Raw genomic sequence first — 21999 nt, 5'->3', positions numbered from 1 at the left:
ACACGATCCTCTACATAGAAAACCCAAAGACACCACCAGAAAATTACTAGAGCTAATCAATGAGTATAGTTAAGTTGCAGGATATAAAATTAATACACAGAAATCCCTTGCATTCCTATACACTAACAATGAGAAAACAGAAAGAGAAATTAAGGAAACAATCCCATTCACTATTGCAATGAAAAGGATAAAATGCTTAGAAATAAATCTACCTAAAGAAACACAAGATCTATATATAGAAAACTATAAAACACTGATGAAAGAAATCAAAGATGACACAAATAGATGGAGAAATATACCATGTTCATGGATCAGAAGAATCAATACAGTGAAAATGAGTATACTACCCAAAGCAATCTATAGATTCAGTGCAATCCCTATCAAGCTACCAATTTGTTCTAGTTCTGGCATTTTTCACAGAACTAGAACAAATAATTTCACAATTTGTATGGAAATACAAAAAACCTCAAATAGCCAACGCAATCTTGAGAGAGAAGAATGGAACTGGAGGAATCAATCTGCCTGACTTCAGACTCTACTACAAAGCTACAGTCATCAAGACAGTGTGGTACTGGCACAAAGACAGAAATATAGATCAATGGAACAAAATAGAAAGCCCAGAGATAAATCCACGCACCTATGGACACCTTATCTTTGACAAAGAAGGCAAAAATACAATGGAGAAAAGACAATCTCTTTAACAAGTGGTGCTGGGAAAACCTGTAAAAGAATAAAACTAGAACACTTTCTAACACCATACACAAAAATAAACTCAAAATGGATTAAAGATCTTAATGTAAGACCAGAAACTAAAACTCCTAGAGGAAAACATAGGCAACACTCTCTGACATAAATCACAGCAAGATCCTCTATGACCCGCCACCCAGAGTAATGGACATAAAAGCAAAAATAAACAAATGGGACCTAATGAAACTTAAAAGCTTTTGCACAACGAAGGAAACTATAAACAAGGTGAAAAGACAGCCTTCCTAGTGGGAGAAAATAATAACAAATGAAGCAACTGACAGATAATTAATCTCAAAAATATATAAACAGCTCATGCAGCTCAATACCAGAAAAATAAATGATGCAATCAAAAAATGGGCCAAAGAAGTAAACAGACATGTCTCCAAAGAAGACATACAGATGGTTAACAAACATGAAAAAATGCTCAACATCACTCATTTTTCAGAGAAACACAAATCAAAACCACAGTGAGGTATCATCTCATGCCAGTCAAAAAGTCTACAAAGTCTGCTGCTGTTATCAAAAAGTCTACAAGCAATAAATGCTGGAGAGGTTGTGGGGAAAAGGGAACCCTCTTACACTGTTGGTGGGAATGCAAACTAGTACAGCCACTATGGAGAAAAGTGTGGAGATTCCTTAAAAAACTGAAAATAGATCTGCCATATGACCCAGCAATCCCACTGCTGGGCATACACACTGAGGAAAGCAGAATTGAGAGAGACACGTGTACCCCAGTGTTCATCACAGCACTGTTTACAGTAACTAGGACATGGAAGCAACCTAGATGCCCATTGACATGCGAATGGATAAGAAAGCTGTGGTACATATACACAATGGAATATTACTCAGCTATTTAAAAGAATGCATTTGAATCAGTTCTAATGAGGTGGATGAAACTGGAGCCTATTATACAGAATGAAGTAGGTCAGAAAGAAAAGCACCAATACAGTATATTAACACATATATATGGAATTTAGAAAGATGGTAACGACGACCCTATATGCAAGGCAGCAAAAGAGACACAGATGTAAAGGACAGGCTTTTGGACTCTGTGGGAGAAGGCAAGGGTGGGATGATTTGAGAGACTAGCATTGAAACATGTATATTTCCATAGGTGAAATAGATCACCAGTCCAAGTTCGATGCATGCAACAGGACATTCAAAGCTGGTGCACTGGAACAACTCAGAGGAATGGGATGGGGAGGAAACTGGATGGGGGGTTTGGGATGGGGGACACATGTACACCCATGACTGATTCATGTCAATGTATGGCAAAAACCACAATATTGTAAAGTAATTAGCCTCCAATTAAAATAAATAATTTAAATAGAAAAAAAATGGAACCAGGTTCATTTGCAGTGAATAAAATAGCACAATTAATGTCTATATGCCCATTTAATATTATAATTTCTAGGGATATTCAGTAACGTGGAGGTCAGTTTATGATATCATAATATTAAGTGGTATAATAAAGTATAATTCCTAAAATACTTGATTAAATTTCTGAAATCACATCAATAGTTATTTATGGGTAATTAAATTATAGGCATTTAAAATTTGTTATACTCCTATGAATTAAAAAAATTATATTATAAAGTTCTCTGTTATAATCAGGGACAAATATATTTTTCCCAGTTTTACTACCTACAAAAAATTCACTAATTTTATGGTTTTATTAACTGTAGCAATTATATGCAGTTGAGTAACTGAGATTACATTCAAGATACGCCCTATTTTCAGCACACTAAAAAATTCCTCATGTCCTTTTGCAGTCAATTCTATCCTCAAACAATTACTGGCAATTGCTACTCTTGCTGTCACTATTGTTTTGTCCTTTCTAGAATTTCATACATCATTTTGAGATCCATGCTGCTATATATGCCATTTTTTTTTGTTCTATGAATTTTATTTTGAAAGAATACTCAATGTATGATTCACTCAAAGAATTGACGCAGGGGTGGAAGGTGATTAGACATAGTGAAAAGAAGAAATATTGAGACTGGAGAGTCAAGTCTTCTACATCTTCTGATTCTCAGTTTGCTCATCTCTAACATGAGATTAAAAATAACATTTTCCTTATCTATTCTTCAGCATCATTATGGGTAACAAATCAGAAAATGCTTATTAAACCACTTTGTGAAGCAGGAGTATCAATATCTGTCTTAGTTATTATTGTATGATATTGATGTGTAGGTCAGTGTACCTCTCCCTTTCAAAAGGAGATTTGCCTTTATGTATATAAAATAGAGACTCTCCTTCATGAGGGTATATTCTAACATTAAGTTGCTTCAGTCGTGTCTGAGTTAAGCCCTAATAAATTGCTGTCATGGGAGACGTTTGAAAATGGACCAGACTGTCAGCAGTGGTAAATGATTAAATTCTCTAGCGTTAGTTATTTTCAGATTCAAGTTCTGATATCCATACTTTCCCCCATCCTATTTCCCTTTTCTTTTCCAGATCCCTCTGCATTCAGAACTTGTTCCCTACCAACATGTTAGAGTATGAGAATATACTTTTATTAATTTTTTGACATCTAGTAAGTTTTTCTTAAATGTTTAAGATTTGCAGAAACAAAAAGGCAGTGAAAACCCAATGTGTTCAACCCAGTTTGCAGATAAGTACTTGGCACCATGAAATAACTTTAAATAACTTGAAAGAATACTAGCAAACATGGCTAGATCATTCCTTCAATATTTATTCATTCTACAGTCACCAAATTTTGATTGAGTTTCCATCATGTTCTAGACTTTCTGTGGGACCTGGGGTATAGTTGTTATTTGTCCTAATAGAAATTACATTCAAGTAGGAGATGAAGACAAAAAATAAATAAACAAACCGTTAAATAGTTACAAATTCTGATAAGAGTAAAAAGAATTCAAACAAAAAGCTGCAGTGGGTGATGAAATAGGACTAATAAAATCAAGAAAGGACTCTCTAGGGAGATTATACCTAAGCAAGACCTGAAGCATGAGAAGGAGCTAATCTTGGGAAGAGCTGGAAAATATAGCATGAGGAAAAGAAGAAACACCATGTAAATGCCCTGTGACAGCAAATACAGAAACTAAGGAAAATTCAGTATGGCGGGCACATGATGAATACAAAAAGGTCCATAGTTGAAGTAGTAGAGTTAATAAGCACTATTGTATCAGACTGCAATGAGGAGTTTGGGGTCTATCCTAACTCCCTGGGGAGAACTGGATGGTTTTACTCATGGGGGTGTCTTGATAGTCTTGATCTGTTTTAATCCTCATTGTTTTCATAAAATTAAGCTGGTCATTCTCTATTCTGATCTGTAGCCAACAGTTTACTTGCAAAGAATTTAATTAAGATGCAAAGAAAAACTACACATATTAAAGCTTTTTCTACCTGTTTTCTAAAGTAATAGTTTAAGATGTTCTCTTTGAGACAATTTCAGTTACTATAGAACATTCTAGTTCTTTCCTCTATTTATTACATCTCTAATTCCTTATTGGGGAAGATTTCCCAGGGACAGTTGGGGGTCCCATGCAGTCAACCAGATACCTTCTGTCAGCACATGTATTATTTAGGCTTCTGTGGGTGGCTTCAGCTAGATTTAGAATGACAGCAATCAGAATCTGATTTATTAGTCAATTTAGAATCGACTGTAAGTCAAATTATTCTTTGCTACCCAATTTTTTGTTTTAGCATCTTCAGGTCAGTAGAAAAGTTTTAATATTTTGTCTTCTCCCCAAATGCTATATACATTTCATATGAAGGTCAAGTAATTTTGAATAATCACCATAAATTTATATAATTACACAGATACCTTTGATATTTAGTTACGGTGATAGTTATAAAGTTTTTCTGGCCACGTGTATTTTACTGTATGATTGAAGCTTGTTGTTACCCTAGTAAGAATATTGTCTTTCAGTCATGAAGACCATTGATTTTATGAGATATCTAACTAAAGTTTCTGAAACTAATTCTATTGCCTTAAAAATAGATTTTTACTTTAAATTTGTATATTATAAAATATTAAACAGTATCTCAAGAATTTATATTTGAATTAAAACCATGGCTCTGAAACTTTGTGAACTTGAATAAGTATTTAACATTTTGTGCCTCAGTTTTCTCATCTAGAAAATGCACATGAGGATAAAAGCAAGATAATAATGAGGATTAAATGAGTTCATATATGTATATATGGAGAACTTAACCCACATTTGCAAGAATTATGTGAATCCTTCGGAAGCATTCATTTTCCACTTAATAAATACTGTACCCACTTAATAAATTCTGTACCTCAGGCCTTGTGTTAAAAATATTGACATACCAGTGAATAAAAACAAATCATTGTCTGACCAGAGAGGTCTGAGCCTCCTGCCCAGGACAGGCTGCCCCAGCCAGTTGGCACAGAAGAGTAGAGAAGGACTGTGTACATTAGCAGTGAGAACATGAGAAATCCAGAGTTACTGGGAGAGCCGTTGGTCCTTCTGTGCTCTGCAAGGTTCTTATGTTCAGGTTAGATGCACTAAGTCACTTTTTCCATTTTCAGATTGTGTAGGTGATCAGATACGACCTTTCTTTTGGAACACAACAAAAAACTTGTATGAATCTTTTTGTTTTTAATTGACAACAGTATATTGTTTGAGTAAAAATACAGAGTACAGAACCAGATGCACAGATCATAGAATCAGACAGACCTGGATTCAAGTCCATTTACTACCCATGAGACTGTTAATAAAAATAATCAATAAACAATAATAAGAATAGGAAAGGGTTTTATTTGAGTCAAATTGAGGAGTAGCCTGGAAGCCCGCTTCCCAGATTACTCTGAGAAACTGCTCCAGAGGAGCAGGGGTTTCAGCACAGTTTTGCATCTTGTCAGAACAAAGAACATTAAACATTTCTTCAAGGGCTGCATTTCTAAAAGGTTTCAAAAAAAAAAAAAAGAAAAACCAGACCAGGTACACAGTGAGTCAGTATGGCCTTGGCACCTGGGAAGGGAATCTTGTCATCAAAGGAATAGTGTCATTGGCTTCCTAGGAAGGGGACATTTAATTTTTATTTTTAACATGGACATTCTTTACTTCTTGTAAGTGTGCCCTTTCTTTCATTAATGCAGATGTATAATGTATGTTTGATAGGCCACAGACTATTTTATTTAGTATAAAATCCATATTAACTCATGAATAAGCCAGAATGACTTCCATATATCTCAATATGTGAAAATTTTGTAATCATAACTTACTGCAAGTTTCTTAACATTTTTGTCTTCAGTTTTCTGAGATTGTTTTCTCATATGTAAAATGACAATAATAATGCTATAAATCTCATAGGCTTGTTGTGAAAACTAAATGAGCTGTGCAAGTCAAAGTATTACCACACTTTAGCATATATTAGGTGCTTAAAGTCGTCAGTCATCACCCTAACATCATTACAATTAGTTACCATGTTTAAGGATGAGGATTCATCAAAGTTGTATAAATTGTTCAATGACTTAATGTACACTCAAATTCAGTTTTCCCTGATTTCAAAATGAATGTTATTTGTATTGATTTTGTGTCTCTTCATAAGAAAAACAAAACAAAAACTTGACCAGTCTCTCTCAAGAACTAAAATTGTGTGATCCCCACCACTATTATTAATTAAAAGTGAAGGACTTACAGTTGTTAAAAATATGTCACCAGATAAACATCAACAGTGATACATTTTATGGCAGACTAACAAAAATAGATAGCAAGTACAGTTTTCATTAGTTTTCTTTACTAAAATCCTCTACTGCTTTGAGGATTTTCCAGATCACAGCATGTCTGTTTCCCAGGTGAGCAGACCTTATGGTTCAACTCAGTGCTAGCCATTAGTGTCAGAACCAGGATACACAAGGTGGAGTGTGCAGCTGGAGCAATCTCACTGCTCTCATGGATGGGAGTCAGATGGTGTTTGAGAAGGTACATGTGAGTCTTGAACTTGTAACTTATTTGAGCACCCATTAATCAAAAGATCTGACTTATGCTACACTGTTAGCAAGGAAATACTGAATTCTCCTCTGATTTACACAGTTTATTCAAGCAGTAATTGGAGAGTCACTGCTTAAATCCCACTCTTAAAAGAAAGTTATCCTTTCACTTGGTTTTTTAACTGAGTTGGCCAGATTTGTGGTTTTCATAATGGATAAGTATCTAAAATACTTACATTCTCTTTGTGTATGATGCATATGTGTGTGTGTGTGTATGTGTAACAGACAAAGAGAGATGTCTAGGCTCAGAATAGAGAATATCTGCAGTAATGAATAACATTGCAGGTATTGGAAGAATGCAAATATTAAGTAGTTTAGAAATCGCACATCTCAAATTTCTATATTTTTAACAAGCCTCCATGGACTCATTACAATTTCAGGATTGTACAAAAAATAATCCCCTTTGTGAATGAAAGTTTTAGGTTTTTGAAGCTTGAATGAGGGTATAATTTAGCTTTTGGCCTTTGAATACTTGTTATACATTTGTTGTGTGTGTGTGTGTAATATTTCTATTTTTGAAGAGACTGAAACTGCTTTTATTGATATACCTTAATGTTTTTCAATTAGAACATTTTATATATTAAAGCTTTGCACTCTGTTACTGGAATATGTGATTCCCTCCCAGCTGCAGAGAGGAAGGAAGCATTAGGTAAAGGCAGATATGGTTCTCTTCTATGTTCTGTGAAGCTTACTCATCCTCTTACTGGAAGAAGCAAAGGAGAAAATGAAGGTGCTATGTTTTGTTTTTTGCTTTTCCTAGAGCAGCAGCTTTGGGAAAGACAGTAGATATGACTTTATGTTGTTAACAATCAATTACTAGTACTTTTGAGCTTTTACCGTGTACTGGTTCCACTTTTGAGGGCTCTGCACATACTAGCGAATTAACTTCACAATATTCCTTTGGTATAGGTAGTATGTATCATTATCCCCAAGTTGCAGATGGAAAAAACTAAAGCATAGTCAGGTTAAGAAACTTCCCAAAGCTACCTGCAGTGGTAGAGTTCAAATCCATGTGATTGACTATGTGGCCTGCGCTCTTAACCACTGTGCTAGTGGTGTCAGTAAAAGAGATAGCCATCATCATCATCATTCATCATAATTACACTTAAATGTGTGTTTACTTTGTAAGCCGATTGTGCTGGTTGCTTTTAATCTTCACAAAAACCTTGAAGTGGAAGCTGTTGTAGATTCCATTTTACAAAACGGAAACTAAGACTCCGGGAGGTAACTTACCAAGGGTTACATAGCTGTGAGAGGTGAGACTTGAGTTTGAGTTAAATCTGGCTTCAAAGCTAGCAAATAAAGACAGGGAGAGGGAAACACTGACAAATCCATGTCCATTTCTAGATAACGTGGCTTCCCATCACCTGTAGCTTATCACTACCTTCATTATGAGTTAGGGGCAAAAAAAGAGGCAATAACATGCATTTCAGGCTTCAGTTACAATGGAGGTCACTTTGTAACAGAGGTTTTATATGGCACAATTCATTTAGTGAGTGAGAGAGGGAGAGTCAGCTATTACTTAAACTGTATACTCAGTAAGCTAATTAATTCATGAAGAAAAATTTTTAAAGAAACTAAATTATTAGTGAGTTTCCCCTCAAAGCTCCCTACAGGACCATTACGAGAAGTAATTCCAGGGACTTAAGAGGATTAGACTTCATTCTATTTAAAATGCCCTATAACATAATATTGACTATAACTATGAAGACAGTTTTTACATGATGATAATCCATCATGTGAAGAAGGATTAAAGGTCCAAGATGTCCAATATGGTTAAAAGGAGATTTGAGTCAAGCTTGTTGCCTATCTTTTGGAGAATATTCTCTGGAAGAGAAACTTGACTGGAAAGTTCCAGGGAGACACATTTTATCTTAGTTGTAGGAAGAACTTTCTCTCAACTAGAGCTGTCCACCCTTGGAATAGGCTACCTTAGAAACTCACCCACGACCTGCCACTGTGCAGAGGCAGGATAGCATTCAGGGAACCAGGGAGACACAGAGTAGATAACTATTCTAATTTTGAGATCTTTTAATTTTATACCACATAAAAGTTGTTTAAGCTGCTTAAATGAGAGAGTCATGTATTTTAATAGATTTTAATGCATTTTATAATCTATTATCTATAAAAGATGCCAAAGGGGGAAAAACACCTGAAGTGTAGGAAAAAATTATGTAATCTATTTGGAAAACATATTTGAAGCTAAGTTAGGAACTGTTCTTTATCGGTGGAATCTATAAGGAGATTTAATACCTTAGAAAATATTGTTGAAGGATATAAAATTTCTAAAAATTTAATTTTAAAATTTGAGTGTGATTAAAGAGAAGAAAGCCGGGGCTTCTTTGGTGGCTTGGACGGTAAAGAATCTGCCTGCAATGCAAGAGACCCGGTTCGATTCATGGGTCGGGAAGATATCCCGGAGAAGGGAATGGCAACCCACTCCAGTATTCTTGCCTGGAGAATTCCATGGACAGAGGAGCCTGGTGGGCTACAGTCCATGAGGTCACAAAGAGTCAGACATGACTGAGTGACTAAACGTTCACTTTCTAAGAGAAGAAAGAGGAAAAGTATGTTTTTTCAACAAAAATGTTAAATTGCCAGAGTTTACAACACAAATGTTTTTCAGATAAAAGTGAGGAATTATCAAATACAACAAACAGGGTTCTGATACTGGAATTACAAAGTATTGGGGCAAATGAATTTAACTCACAAAGGTTTATTACCCTTGGGCTGGTTCCTACTGTTTTCGTGGGATGTTTGTGTATCGTCATCTTGAACTAGGTACATACACTACATTCACTGTGAGAGCCTTGAAATATCTGTTCTATTAATTTCCAGATACCAATGAATTTCAGTGTTTCAACAACATTGTGAAAAATTACATTGGAGCATATTTTTTGAAAACACATTTCAGGTGGCAGTTTGGAACACTCTAAACTACCAGGATATGGCATCATTTCCTTTCTGTTTTCTTAGGTTTTCATGGGTCAGCCCATTGTATACCCAAGAAATATAAGGGAAGACAGTGTGCACAGTGGCACAATGCTAGGTGGAAGGTGCCATAATTTTTTTTAAAGAGAGGGAATGTGTTTTCAAAAGGATGTTGGGCAGCCTGTCTGTACTGTGGCTCATTAGCAGCATTGAGACAGTTCAAATCTTATCATGATTCTTAAATTTAACATCATTAAGGCAGGAAATAAAACACAAAGATGATCAGTGGGAAGTGGGCTTACATAGCATGGCAGAAAATTAGTTTATTGAAAGGCAAGCTTTGGAGTGCAGAAATTTGATGTGCTGGGTTTGCTATTCTGGAGGATACTGAAAACTAATGTGGTCATGTCAGGCTTCTAAGTCTGTTGGAATATATTCTGTAGATCTGTAAACATCCACATTCATAAAACTGGTAAAACAAGCATTTTGGATTTATGAAATGCAGACGTCTGGGGATGGGCTTGCTCCTCTCTGCTCTTTCCTCATTAGACTTCTCTCTAAAACCCAGAAAGATACCACTCCATGTGAAAATACCATTTCTTGAAGCAGGTTGGGATCCTGAAAACTCTGTTTTAGATATTGTGATAGCAAACAATTTTGGCCCAAACTATTCCAACAATGGGAGAAAACCTCCTCTCACGCACTATTATTTTTCTTTGATCTTTGTGCTGTTGTCTCCAAGTCTCTGGAGGTTTTGTGCTTGCTCCTCTAATTTCCATTAGAGAGGGCTGTGAATTCTCCTCCTCCTCCATTCCGCAGAGTTCCTAACTATTCTCTTTGACCAAAGTTATTCAGTAAAAATTAAAGGGGCTAGGAGGATCAAAGGCTGTGTGTTTTTGGAATGGCGCTGTCATTTTTTGTGGGGTCCTTAACAGTGAGGAACAGTGGGGGGCAGGGGAGAGTCAATTGCAGTGTTTCAGTGTTTTTACAGAGCTGCAAGGGAACCAACCTCTTAATAGCATCTGATATCTTATGGAGGCTGGTGCTTTGTAGCCTAACCAAAGGCTACATCTTATAATCTGATGAATATCACTCTGCAGTGTAGCATGAGGAAATCCATACTGCCCTATAGTCTCCCACCTTCCTCTTTACCCTATTTACTAAACTCGTGGTAACTTATAAGAAGTTATCAGGTTTAATATGCCTTGCTTGATTCATTACCTAGTACTGAAAGTGTATACACTTGTGCAGACTTCAGGAAATCACCAGCGGGCATCAGTAGCATCAGCAGCATTAGTACTTGCTGCCTAGGTGATAAATTGTAGTATAAAGGACTCAGAATACACCAGGCACTGTTCAGAGTGATTCACTGATATCTTAGCTCTCTTAGTCTTCACAGCCTTGTGTGTATGTGTGGCTTCATTTTTACCTCCATCTTACAGATGAAGACTAAGGCACAGAGTTGTTTAGTCGCTAAGTTGTGACCGACTCTTTTGCAACCCCATGGTCGGTAGCCCTCCAGGCTCCTCTGTCTTTGAGATTTCCCAGGCAAGAATTCTGGGGTGGGTTACCATTTCCTTCCCCAAGGGGTCTTCTCAACCCCAGGATGGAACACACATCTCCTACATTGCAGGTGGATTCTTTATCATCAAGCCACCAGGGAAACCCAAGTCATAGGGGTGAGAATTAGAATTCAAACCATGCAGACTGATTCCAGAATTCATGGTTTACTTTTTTACTACATCAAACTCAAACTAAAGATCTGAAACAAATGCTCAACATTTCTTCTTCATGATCTTTTAGTCAACTCTTATGTAAAGTTAAATCACCAGAAAGCTGAGGCAGTGGCTTAATTGCTGTGGGTGCCTTAACTATGAAAGAAGTAGGAGAGAAGAGAAAGCTTGTCTTTCTAGTCTTGTAGACTAGTTTCTATCTAAATCCCAGTTTTATTAGTTATGTTAATTCTCAGGAGACCAAACCTGGGTCCCCTGCATTGCAGGCAGATTCTTTACCATCTGAGCTACCAGGGAAGCCTCAATTCTTAGCTGCTCATTGCTAATTTCTCAGGATCTCAATTGCTCAATCTGTGAAATGTGGATATGACAGTAGCATGTACTAAATCGGGTTATTGTTGATACGAACTTTCATAATGCATTTAGAGTGCCTAGTGCAATGCCAGACACAGACATGTTAGATGTTAATGTTTTAAGCTGCCTTTAACTGTTGCTAGAAATAGAATGATGACAGATAATGAACCAACTATGTGTGTCTGTGTGGGGGGGAGTCTATTAAAATGATATTGGTAAATAGAATAATCAGATGCATGAATTTTATTCCACAAGGCAATCAATAATCTGGATTCTACCAGTAGACTAGATTTTCTGCAATAGTGCCCTTAGATCTGTAACACAGGATCATTGTGAGGGAAATACGATTGTAATGTAATGTGTCAGGTATTTATTACACTCCAGGGAGGATCCATATTGCTCCAAATTCTGAATTACAGCAGAGTCCCTGTGTTATCACATCTGCTCTCACATCTCCAATTCTGCTTCAGAATACGTAATAGTCATGGAGCTGGGATTTACCATTCTCTTCTAGTTAATTATAAACTGAAAATCAGTACAATCATAGGGAGGGACATAAAGAGGGAAAATAAGTTTAAGACAGAAATGCTCTAAGGATGTGGGAGTTCTCCTGGGCAGCCAGAAGTCAGTCGACTGTACTCACTAAGGTGTGATTCCTGGGGATGGGGTAGTCTCAGTGGGCTGTGACTTCTTCCTCTTCCCGGGCACTGGAACTTAACTGCTCTAAGTGATATTATTTAATTTATGCTTTCAAATTGAAAAGTTCCTTTATTTTCTCTCAACATAGGCACCCTAAAGACTATTCATGCCAATGCAGCAACTCTCTCTTAAAGCTATCCTTAGAAAATAATAGGGGTGGGTATTCCCCAATTCAGGAAACTCCATCTTTTATAGAAAGCATTCCATGTGGCACCTTAAGGGTTAAACTTTTGTTGCAGATAGAGTATCAAGTGGCTTTTCAGGAGAGGATAACCCCCAATTTAGAAACTGCCATTTCTAAACGGTAAGCCAAACATAGGTTAGTTTACACTGCTTTCTATGAAAGGAATAACTCACCGCTTCTACTGTGTGTGTTAGTTTGTCTCTCTACCATATACCTCCCGTCATCTATATCATGTGTATATCAGGGTGAGGACCGTCAATCACTGTTAATAAAAACCCCAGAATACGACAAAGATTCTTTTTATTGCAGATCCGTTTTACAATAGCTCTCAATTTATGATGTCACATAAATCAAAAGTGAAGTGTTTATCTTATCATTCCGAGGCATCCCTTCTCCCTCTGTGTCCTAGCCCCTCCCCCTGTGCCAGTTTCCAGCCCTCAAAGATGCTTTGTATAAGAAAGTGCAAGTTCCCCGTTCTGGCTTTATTGATGTTCCCTTTCGCTCTCTTCCTGGCTCCCCCCCAAACCAAGTGAGCAGAGCAAATGGCCCGGGTTTTCCCCCAATGCCTGACCTGCGTTTACTGGGAGGAGAGCAGGAGAGGGAGCGCGCATTCCGAGCAGGCTGCTCTGACTCCGACCACAGGCTGTTCCGTGCAGGCTGTCCCTCTCCTTCAAAACCATGCCTCCCCTCCCCGAAGCAGCAGGCAGTGTGCCTCCATTCAGCCACATTTGGTATGCATGAGCGCGGCTGCAGGGAGAGGGGAGGTGGCTTTCTTAAGAAGGTTCAGTGGCTCAAGCAACGCCACTTGACTGGTCTCCCAAGTTGCAGGAAGCCTCTGCCCTGATGGAATTCGAAGGTGTGGAGATGACCATGGGATGCCAGGGCCGTGGGGGACCGTTTATTTTCTAGGCATTGCTCAGGTTTGCGGTTTCTGGCTTTCCTGGTGGAATTTGGAAGGGGTCATGAATCAAACTGATGCTCCTCGACCCCTGAACTGGACCATCCGGAAGCTGTGCCACGCAGCCTTTCTCCCATCTGTCAGACTTCTTAAGGTACTGTAACTTGCTGCTTTGAATGGCTCTCATTGTGCTTTGCAGGTCTGCACACCCAACTTCGCTCTTGGCCTGGGACACACCTTTTCGGGAGTACAGAAGCCTGCAGTACTTGCCGTGTTGCCCATGGCTATTGAGACGTCCTCCACTCCCCTCACCCTATGGTGTCAGGGAGGGAGGATGGTCTCAGCCACATTTGAGAATGAGATTATGGTTGCAGAGAATGGGCTGCCTGAGTGCTCCCCACCCCCAAACATCCCTAAAATAGAATTAATTAACTTCTTTGGGAGGGTGGGAACAGTAGTGGGAGTGAAATCTCTTACTCCTGTGTGTTTGACTCCTGGATTTTTTTCCCTCCCTGGGGAAACCCTTCGACCCAGTTTCCATTTAAATGGAACCTGAGAGAACAAAGGATTCTCCTTATTATTTTAAAAGCCCTGTGTCCTTAGGTGGTCTCTCAGGTAAAGACAAAGAACAAACCTTATCAGATTGTGACTTTTTTGGCATACTTTTTTCTTGAAAGGTATGATAATTTTAGTATCTTAAGTGAAGTCGCTGGTGGGAAAGTATTGTTAAATATATACAGTGTGCTTCTAGCTTTCTCGCTAGCTCTGGGTTACACAAAAGAAACAGTACTATACTCGAGCTAGGATGCTACCTGGTGTCTGCAGCATTTCTCTTTCTAGAAGCAAATACATTAAAAACACTGAGAAAGTCCCCACAACTTCAAGATAATTCATCTTCACCATCTGCCTTGTAGGGAAGGAAATATAAGTAAAAATTTAAAGGTGCAGAAAACAAGTATTTCCCTTCAGAAAAGAGAATGTGGTATCACTTTTTTGGAGAAAATGTATATCTCTGGATGTCCCTCCCACATCCAGGTGAAGTTTAAAAGGCAAGATGAAGTTCTTAATTCTCCTTTCCATATTAATATGATACTGAGAGTAATGATCACTGAAAAAATTACACTTAGAACATTTTTCTGTCTGAGTCTGTGTTCTGGTTGGGTCAAGTTTGATGTATACAATTAGTTCTGTCCAGCTAAGTGGCTGCTTGCATTGAAGTGTTAACCCAGTCTCACTCCAGTGTTCTTGCCTGGAGAATCCCATGGACAGAGGAGCCTGGAGGGCTACAGTCCATAGGGTTGCAGAGTCGGACATGATTTAGCGACTAAGCATGCATGCATTAACCCTATCTGAGTTTCCTTTATCCTATTCAACACAAACTGATGAACTTTCCCAAAGGTTACACCCACATCCTGTTCCAACACCCATCATTTTGTTATGGTGGTGGTTTGCTTCCTTGAAAGAGTCTTTTGGAGGAAAAGGAGGTTTGGGAGTAGGAGAGAAGCTTCCTTAGACATAAGGGCTTTTGTTATGTTGGAACAACATGCGTGATAGGGCATGAAAAAGAATGAGGCCAGGGACTAACAAACAAATGTAAATTTTCCTCCAGAATTACTCCTGAATCTAGGGTCTGGGGTGAAGAGTATCTTGGCAAACCTAACTATGACTGAAAAAATTGACTCCAGCTATTCCATGTGCAATAAGAAACATTTTTCATTTAAATAATTCATTGGCTTTTCCCCAAAGTAATGTTTTTTAATTTATGTAATGACTTTTTAACAGGTGTGTGTATCCTACCTTCAATATATTATTCATTAATACTCTAATTTTTTAAATGGAAAATGGTATATATTATTTGCTTGTCATAAAATCAGCAGAGGCGTATTTTTTGGAGGTAGATTACTTGTTTTTAGAAGAGCTCTCATCTTTTTTAACTGTGAGTACCATTCATGCTATATATCAGCAACACTGTCAATACTACACCATTACCATGGGTGGCATACATCTCAGTCTTAGCATCCTTTATGAACATGGTGTTTTATAACAAATTATATTCATCTAAAAGGTGCATTAATGATTGCCCTTCAAATTCTCCCAGTATCTGAAAGATAGAATTTGTTTTACTAGAGAACTTTCCTTTCAAACGACATCTGTATTTTTGAAAGATTATATGTCCTAAAAGACTTCAGATATTGAACACATTTCCAACTTGAAGAAAAGTACTACAAAATTCTTTCAGCAATACTTAGAAATAAACACTGCTTTTGTATATGAGTTATTGTATTATCAGCATTCTGGATATGAATGCTGTGTAATTTCCCCGCTCCAGATTGTGGCTGTCTTGTCTTTATTATGTTAATCCCTGTGTGTTCTTGCTCTGCTTTTATATTTCAAGTCAAATGGAAGTTCCAGAGTAATCATTTGCATCTTTTGGCCAGTGTTCTTCCTGATTTAGTCTATAAATTAAATATTTAATAGCAATAATCGTACTGTGTTCTTTCCTCACTTTCTGTTTATTCCTTCCCTCCCCCCTCTCTCTCAATTTCTTATTCTGTCTCCCTCACACTGCCACCACATGTTAATATAATGGATGGATTCTTTGGAGTCTATTGAAATTGTAAGCTAATAACCCCAATTCTCCTATTCAACAGGTAATTTTCGTTCCTCTTCCAAGCCTTTTTCTGATGCAGTATGCCCTTTCCAATGCCCTGACGTAGCCATAAATGCAGTTTAGGACATGATGGCATGATTAGATTGGACTAAACCCACATCAGTCACCATTTCTGACAAGACTGGGTATGAGCCAATTTCCTCCCTTTCCTTTCCTGGAAAATGTGTTTCTTTGCTAACTTACTTCAGTACCACACTAATGTTTAGAAATGGCTTCATAATCCTGTTTCCTGTATTTCCCATTTCTTAATAGAAACAAGATACTAAAGAATTAGAAGGGAAAGACCAGCATCTGAAGCACGAATTAAACCCAATGAGTGTTGGAATATAGTTATTATTCCTTCTGAAAACATCTTGTATTGTTATTTTGTCCATCTCAGAGAAAATTTTGAACATGCCAACCAACTTACATTTTGAATTTGAGATTGCATTTGGGAATATCATTTGAAAAATGAATTTTTGGACAGGCACATGATGATGATAGCCAAAAATCAGAGGCTGTTTTCAAACGGATACATTTCAAATGGGACCCTTTCCAAACTGTTTCTCTTCAGTTGTCATTTGTTTCATTTTGATATGTTTCAAGATTTATCTTACTATTAATCGCAGAAAGTCAAATTTGTTTCAGTGATAGAATATTCTTAGCATATTTTATATTCATTTTAAGGTCTGTCTCTGCCATTATTTTCTTTGGGAGATTTTATTTTGGTTACTTCTGTTTAATTTGAATATTAATGTTAGAGCAGACAGCTTTTTCTGCATTGAAATCTTGGTAAATTTAGTGAAGGGGGCCTTTGAAAAATAGGTTGTTTTGGGGGAAAGGGAAGCTGTGCACTTGTAACAGATTTTGGATAAATACATTTAGGCCAATTTCTTGATGAAGACCAAATAATCTGTATCATTTTAGGATTTTCAAACAAAGAGTATGACTTTGCCACTAGAGCAATGTCAGAAAGAGATTAAAGAAATTATCCTTTGGACAGTTAGGTCTAAAAAAATGAGTCCTAATTCCTTCATGTTCCTAACTACCTGTGTGACCTTGGGAAAGTTACTTAACCTCTCTGTAACTTGGTGTCCTTCTCTTTAAAATAAAGAATTTAGATCTTGATTTAGATTTAATGCTATGATTCCCTGTGGAAAAGGCTGCCATGTTCCGTGGGCATGGAAAAACATAGTCTATTGAGGCTAAAAGTAATTAAACTGGATTGTATATTAAAATGGAAGGAGGACTAGAACAGTTGGCAGAGTTTAGATCATAGAGGGCCTTGCTCACTAAACCAAGGCAGTTGACAATGAGGCTGAAAACTGGGAGGACCATTAAAGGGATCTTAGCAGCAAAGTGATTGCTAGATTCAGCTGTTAAATAGATTGCTTTGACTGTAGTGTCTAGATTGCATGGGAGATGGTGAGACTAGAAGCTGAGAGATTAAATTAGAGGCCCGAAGAGTTGATGAGGACCAGGGGTAATACATTTAGTCTCTCAGTCATGTCCAATTCTTTGCAACCCCATGGACTATAGCCTGCCAGGCTCTTCTGTCAATGGAATTCTCCAGGCAAAAATACTGGAGTGGGTAGCCATTTGCTTCTCCAGAGGATCTTCCCGACCCAGGGTTGGAACCTGAGTCTGCCGGATTGCAGACAGATTCTTCACTGTCTAGTGACTGAACAATAACAACAATAGGACTAATGCAAAAGTAATGGAGGTAAAATAAATAGGGCCTTGTTAAATCAATTAGTTGTGGTAGAAGGAAGAATTTACAATTTCTTCAGATATCTTACTTTGCTGTCTGATGGTCCCAGTGATGGTGGTTCCAGTGTCTTGAGAATGAAGATCCTGAGAAGGAAGGACAGAACTCGGTGATTCTTTGGTGAACTAGAAAGGGTATGCCACTTCCTGATTCTAATGAGACTGAGACAAAAGTAAGGAATGTAATTTCATGTCATTGATGGGTATGAGTCCCATTGATAGCAGAACTCTTTGATGTAAATAACATATAATCAGTAATATCACTTAGAGTTTTCTAAGATGGTTTTTTTCTTTGCTCTTATAAAAATACCTAGTAAACTCCCATTTTTTGAAATCCAGTTAAAAATCTCAGAGTTTTCATTAATTTTTCCACTTCTTTCTCTGTTTTTATTGTCAAAAGAGGGATTAGTGAAAGTGAACTGGGCTAACACAAGAGAAATAATTGAAAGAACCATGATCAAGTTAGGCTACGAGATCCCAAATTCTGCCCAAGTACACAGTGTTTTCTACTCCTATAATTTCATGTCATGGTAACCAGTGTCCATTATGTTGTCCCTGAAGCATAGCAAGATCCTGATGGCAAAATGAGTTGAGTCTTTTTTTGCAGTTGATGCCAGACATAGCAGAAACTGACTTCCCTTTGCTCTTCTCAAACTCTTAGAAGACAGTTATGTTGAGATTCATTTTGATTTGTTTTAGATTTGTTACTTTTAAGGACTCCTTTTCACATCTAAAATTCTGTATCTTTACGTGGCAGGTAGAATAATATTAATAAACCAGAGCTTTTGTTTAGCTGGGACAAGACACTCCTGAACCACATGTCCGTGAGTAGCAGCTGAGTTTCCACAGGAAGAGAGGAAGCATACACCTATCATATCTAGACATATTCGTGAATGGTGGTGAGTGAGATCAGGGAGCTGGTTATGGACCAATTCTACTAAGTGCCTTAAAGATGGGAAGCTTAAGAATAAATTGCTTTTAGGAAAACAGTGTGTGGTTAGGCAAAATTTTAAGGGTTGCTAATAAACTTCCATCTTTCCATCTCAGCATGCCAGGCTCAGATTCCCTTGAAGAAAATAAGAAAGAAAAAAAAAAAAATGTACCCAAACCAGAACCCAGGAGAGACAAAATCTGTGTGGTGCATTTCAAGTGGTGGCTTCAACTCAGGCTGCTGAACAGTGACCATGTGATTTGCCTCTTTGTGAAATGTTCCTTGGGCATCCTGAGGGAAATTCCTGAGGCACCAAGAAACCGTCCTGTCTCTCTGGAGAGCTCTGCCTTCTGATACGCAATATTGTGGAGTAAGGAATGAAACTGTGTGGTCACTGTAGAATGAGGGAGGATATAGCTGGGTTGTCCACGCCCAGGGCCATCTGGCTTTGGGAAGACTTGTGGAGTCAGTAAAATAGGACAAAGTCTGTCTCAAGGGCAATGGTTCTGACTTCCCCGCAGATGACTTCCTGTGGAGGGAGGGGTGTGAACACTGCCTTTTCAGCAGTGGCTTCAAATTCTTGCCATCCCCATCTAAGTCTGTTGGTATAACCTCAACTGGCTCCAAGCTCATCTGCACACAACTATCTCCCTTTCCATTAGATAACGTGAAAAAGTAGCTCACAAAAGGTATTCAATGAATGCTTATTGAAGAATAAATGAGTGAAAGAACGTGGGAATGATATATGAAATCCTAAGAAAGCTTAAGAAGGGAGCTTGTGAGCAAAGCAAATATTCAAGCTCACCCCTGAGGATGCTGACTCAGTAGGTAGGTGGTGGGTCCAGAAATTTGCATTTTAACAAGCTCTTCAAGTGATTCTGATATGAACAGCTCTTAGAAGGACCACACATTGAGGAAAAACTGCCTTAGATTCAACAACGCTGGAGGGAAACTCAATTAAATGCCTTTTCTCTTTTGCTGGCATCTGGGCAGAACAGATTATGTGTTAGTTAACAGTAGGAGCAAAAGGTTTTTCAGAAACAGTTCACAAGTTTTCAAAACGTTTAATCATGAAAAATCATTTAGATAGAGAAATAATTGAGTTCAGCTGCCCTGTTTTGTTTTACAGATGATGTATCATCATAAAGTGAAGGAATGTTTGTCCCTATTTTTTTTTCTTTTCTGTTTATCTATTTTAGATCTCCCTGTGTATTATTTTCATGATTTATTCAGGCATATGACATACAATTTTAGATTTTTTTCTAAAATATTCAAAAAAATTATGTTGAGATATATATAGAGAGAGATATGATTGTGAACCAGGGCTCCCAAAGATAGTGTCCATCATCAAGATTCTGGAACATCCTGCATATGCCCCTTTAAACTTCCCTATGAAATGATATGGACCTAACAGAAGCAGAAGATACTAAGGTGGCAAGAATATGAGGAATATCTTCACAACCCAGATAATCACGATGGTGTGATCACTCACACTCACTTAGAGCCAGACATCCTGGAATGTGAAGTCAAATGGGCCTTACAAAGCATCACTGCGAACAAAGCTAGTGGAGGGGATGGAATTCTAGTTGAGCTATTTCAAATCCTAAAAGATGATGCCGTGAAAGTGTTGCACTCAATATGTCAGCAAATTTGGAAGACTCAGCAGTGGCCACAGGACTGGAAAAGGTCAGTTTTCATTCCAATCCCAAAGAAAGGCAATCCCAAAGAATGCTCAAACTACCTCACAATTGCACTCATCTCACACGCTAGTAAAATAATGCTCAAAATTCTCTAAGCCAGGCTTCAGCAATATGTGAACTGTGAACTTCCAGATGTTCAAGCTGGTTTTAGAAAAGGCAGAGGAACCAGAGATCAAATTGCCACATCCACTGGATCATTGAAAAAGCAAGAGAGTTCCAGAAAAACGTCTATTTCTGCTTTATTGACTATGCCAAAGCCTTTGACTATTTGTATCACAACAAAATGTGGAAGATTCTGAAGGAAATGGGAATACCAGACCACCTGACATGCCTCTTGAGAAACCTGTATGCAGGTCAGGAAGCAACAGTTAGAACTGGACATGGAACAACAGACTGGTTCCAAATAGGAAAAGGAGTAGGTCAAGGCTGTATACTGTCAGCCTGCTTATTTAACTTATATGCAGAGTACATCATGAGAAACGCTGAGCTGGAAGAAGCACAAGCTGGAATCAAGATTGCTGGGAGAAATATCAAAACCTCAGACATGTAGATGATACTACCGTTATGGCGGAAAGTGAAGAAGAACTAAAGAGCCTCTTGATGAAAGTGAAAGAAGAGAGTGAAAAAGTTGGCTTAAAGCTCAACATTCAGAAAACTAAGATCATGGCATCCCGTCCCATCACTTCATGGCAAACAGATGGGGAAACAGTGACAGGCTTTGTTATTTTGGACTCCAAAATGACTGCAGATGGTGATTGCAGCCATGAAATTAAAAGACGCTTACTCCTTGGAAGGAAAGGTATGACCAACCTAGACAGCATATTAAAAAGCAGACACATTACTTTGTCAACAAAGGTCCGTCTAGTCAAGGCTATGCTTTTTCCAGTAATCATGTATGGATGTGAGAGTTGGGCTATAAAGAAAGCTAAGCGCTGAAGAATCAATGCTTTTGAACTGTGGTGTTGGAGAAGACCCTTGAGAGTCCCTTGGACTGCAAGGAGATCCAGCCAGTCCATCCTAAAGGAGATCAGTCCTGGGTGTTCATTGGAAAGACTGATGATGCAGCTGAAATTCCAATACTTTGGCCACCTGATGCGAAGAGCTGACTCATTTGAAAGACCCTGATGCTGGGAAAGATTGAGGGCAGGAGGGGAAGGGGACGACAGAGGATGAGATGGTTGGAATGCATTGCTGACTCAGTGGACATGGGTTTGGGTAGATTCCAGCAGTTGGTCATGGACAGGGAGGCCTGGTGTGCTGCAGTTCATGGGGTCGCAAAGAGTCGGACATGACTGAGGGACTGAACTGATGATGGTTCTTGGAATTGCAGTGGCCCCTCAAGTGCATGTCCTTTAGATTCCAGTGGTATGTGATAGTACCAACTGAGCTGTGGTCAGTTCACTTGAGGACCAAGGCCGGAGCAGC

General features: G+C 38.2%; 1 protein-coding gene across 13 annotated transcripts in view; it reads left to right on the top strand.

The window, feature by feature from the left end:
- Window positions 1-21999, top strand: part of TRPM3 (transient receptor potential cation channel subfamily M member 3) — an 896309-nt gene that overhangs the window by 308737 nt on the left and 565573 nt on the right. For 9 of the 13 annotated variants that reach the window (XM_061132826.1, XM_061132824.1, XM_061132820.1 and 6 more), the window contains exon 1: window positions 13504-13680. The exons of the other annotated variants lie outside the window; for them this stretch is intronic. In XM_061132826.1, coding sequence (XP_060988809.1) covers window positions 13504-13680 — 177 coding nt within the window. Of the gene's footprint in view, window positions 1-13503; window positions 13681-21999 lie in introns of those variants that run through there. 13 annotated transcript variants of the gene reach the window in all.

Source organism: Dama dama, chromosome 29 (assembly GCF_033118175.1).
Source record: "Dama dama isolate Ldn47 chromosome 29, ASM3311817v1, whole genome shotgun sequence".
In the NCBI taxonomy this organism is placed as follows: domain Eukaryota; kingdom Metazoa; phylum Chordata; class Mammalia; order Artiodactyla; family Cervidae; genus Dama; species Dama dama.
This window is presented reverse-complemented; position numbering and strand designations above follow the sequence as displayed.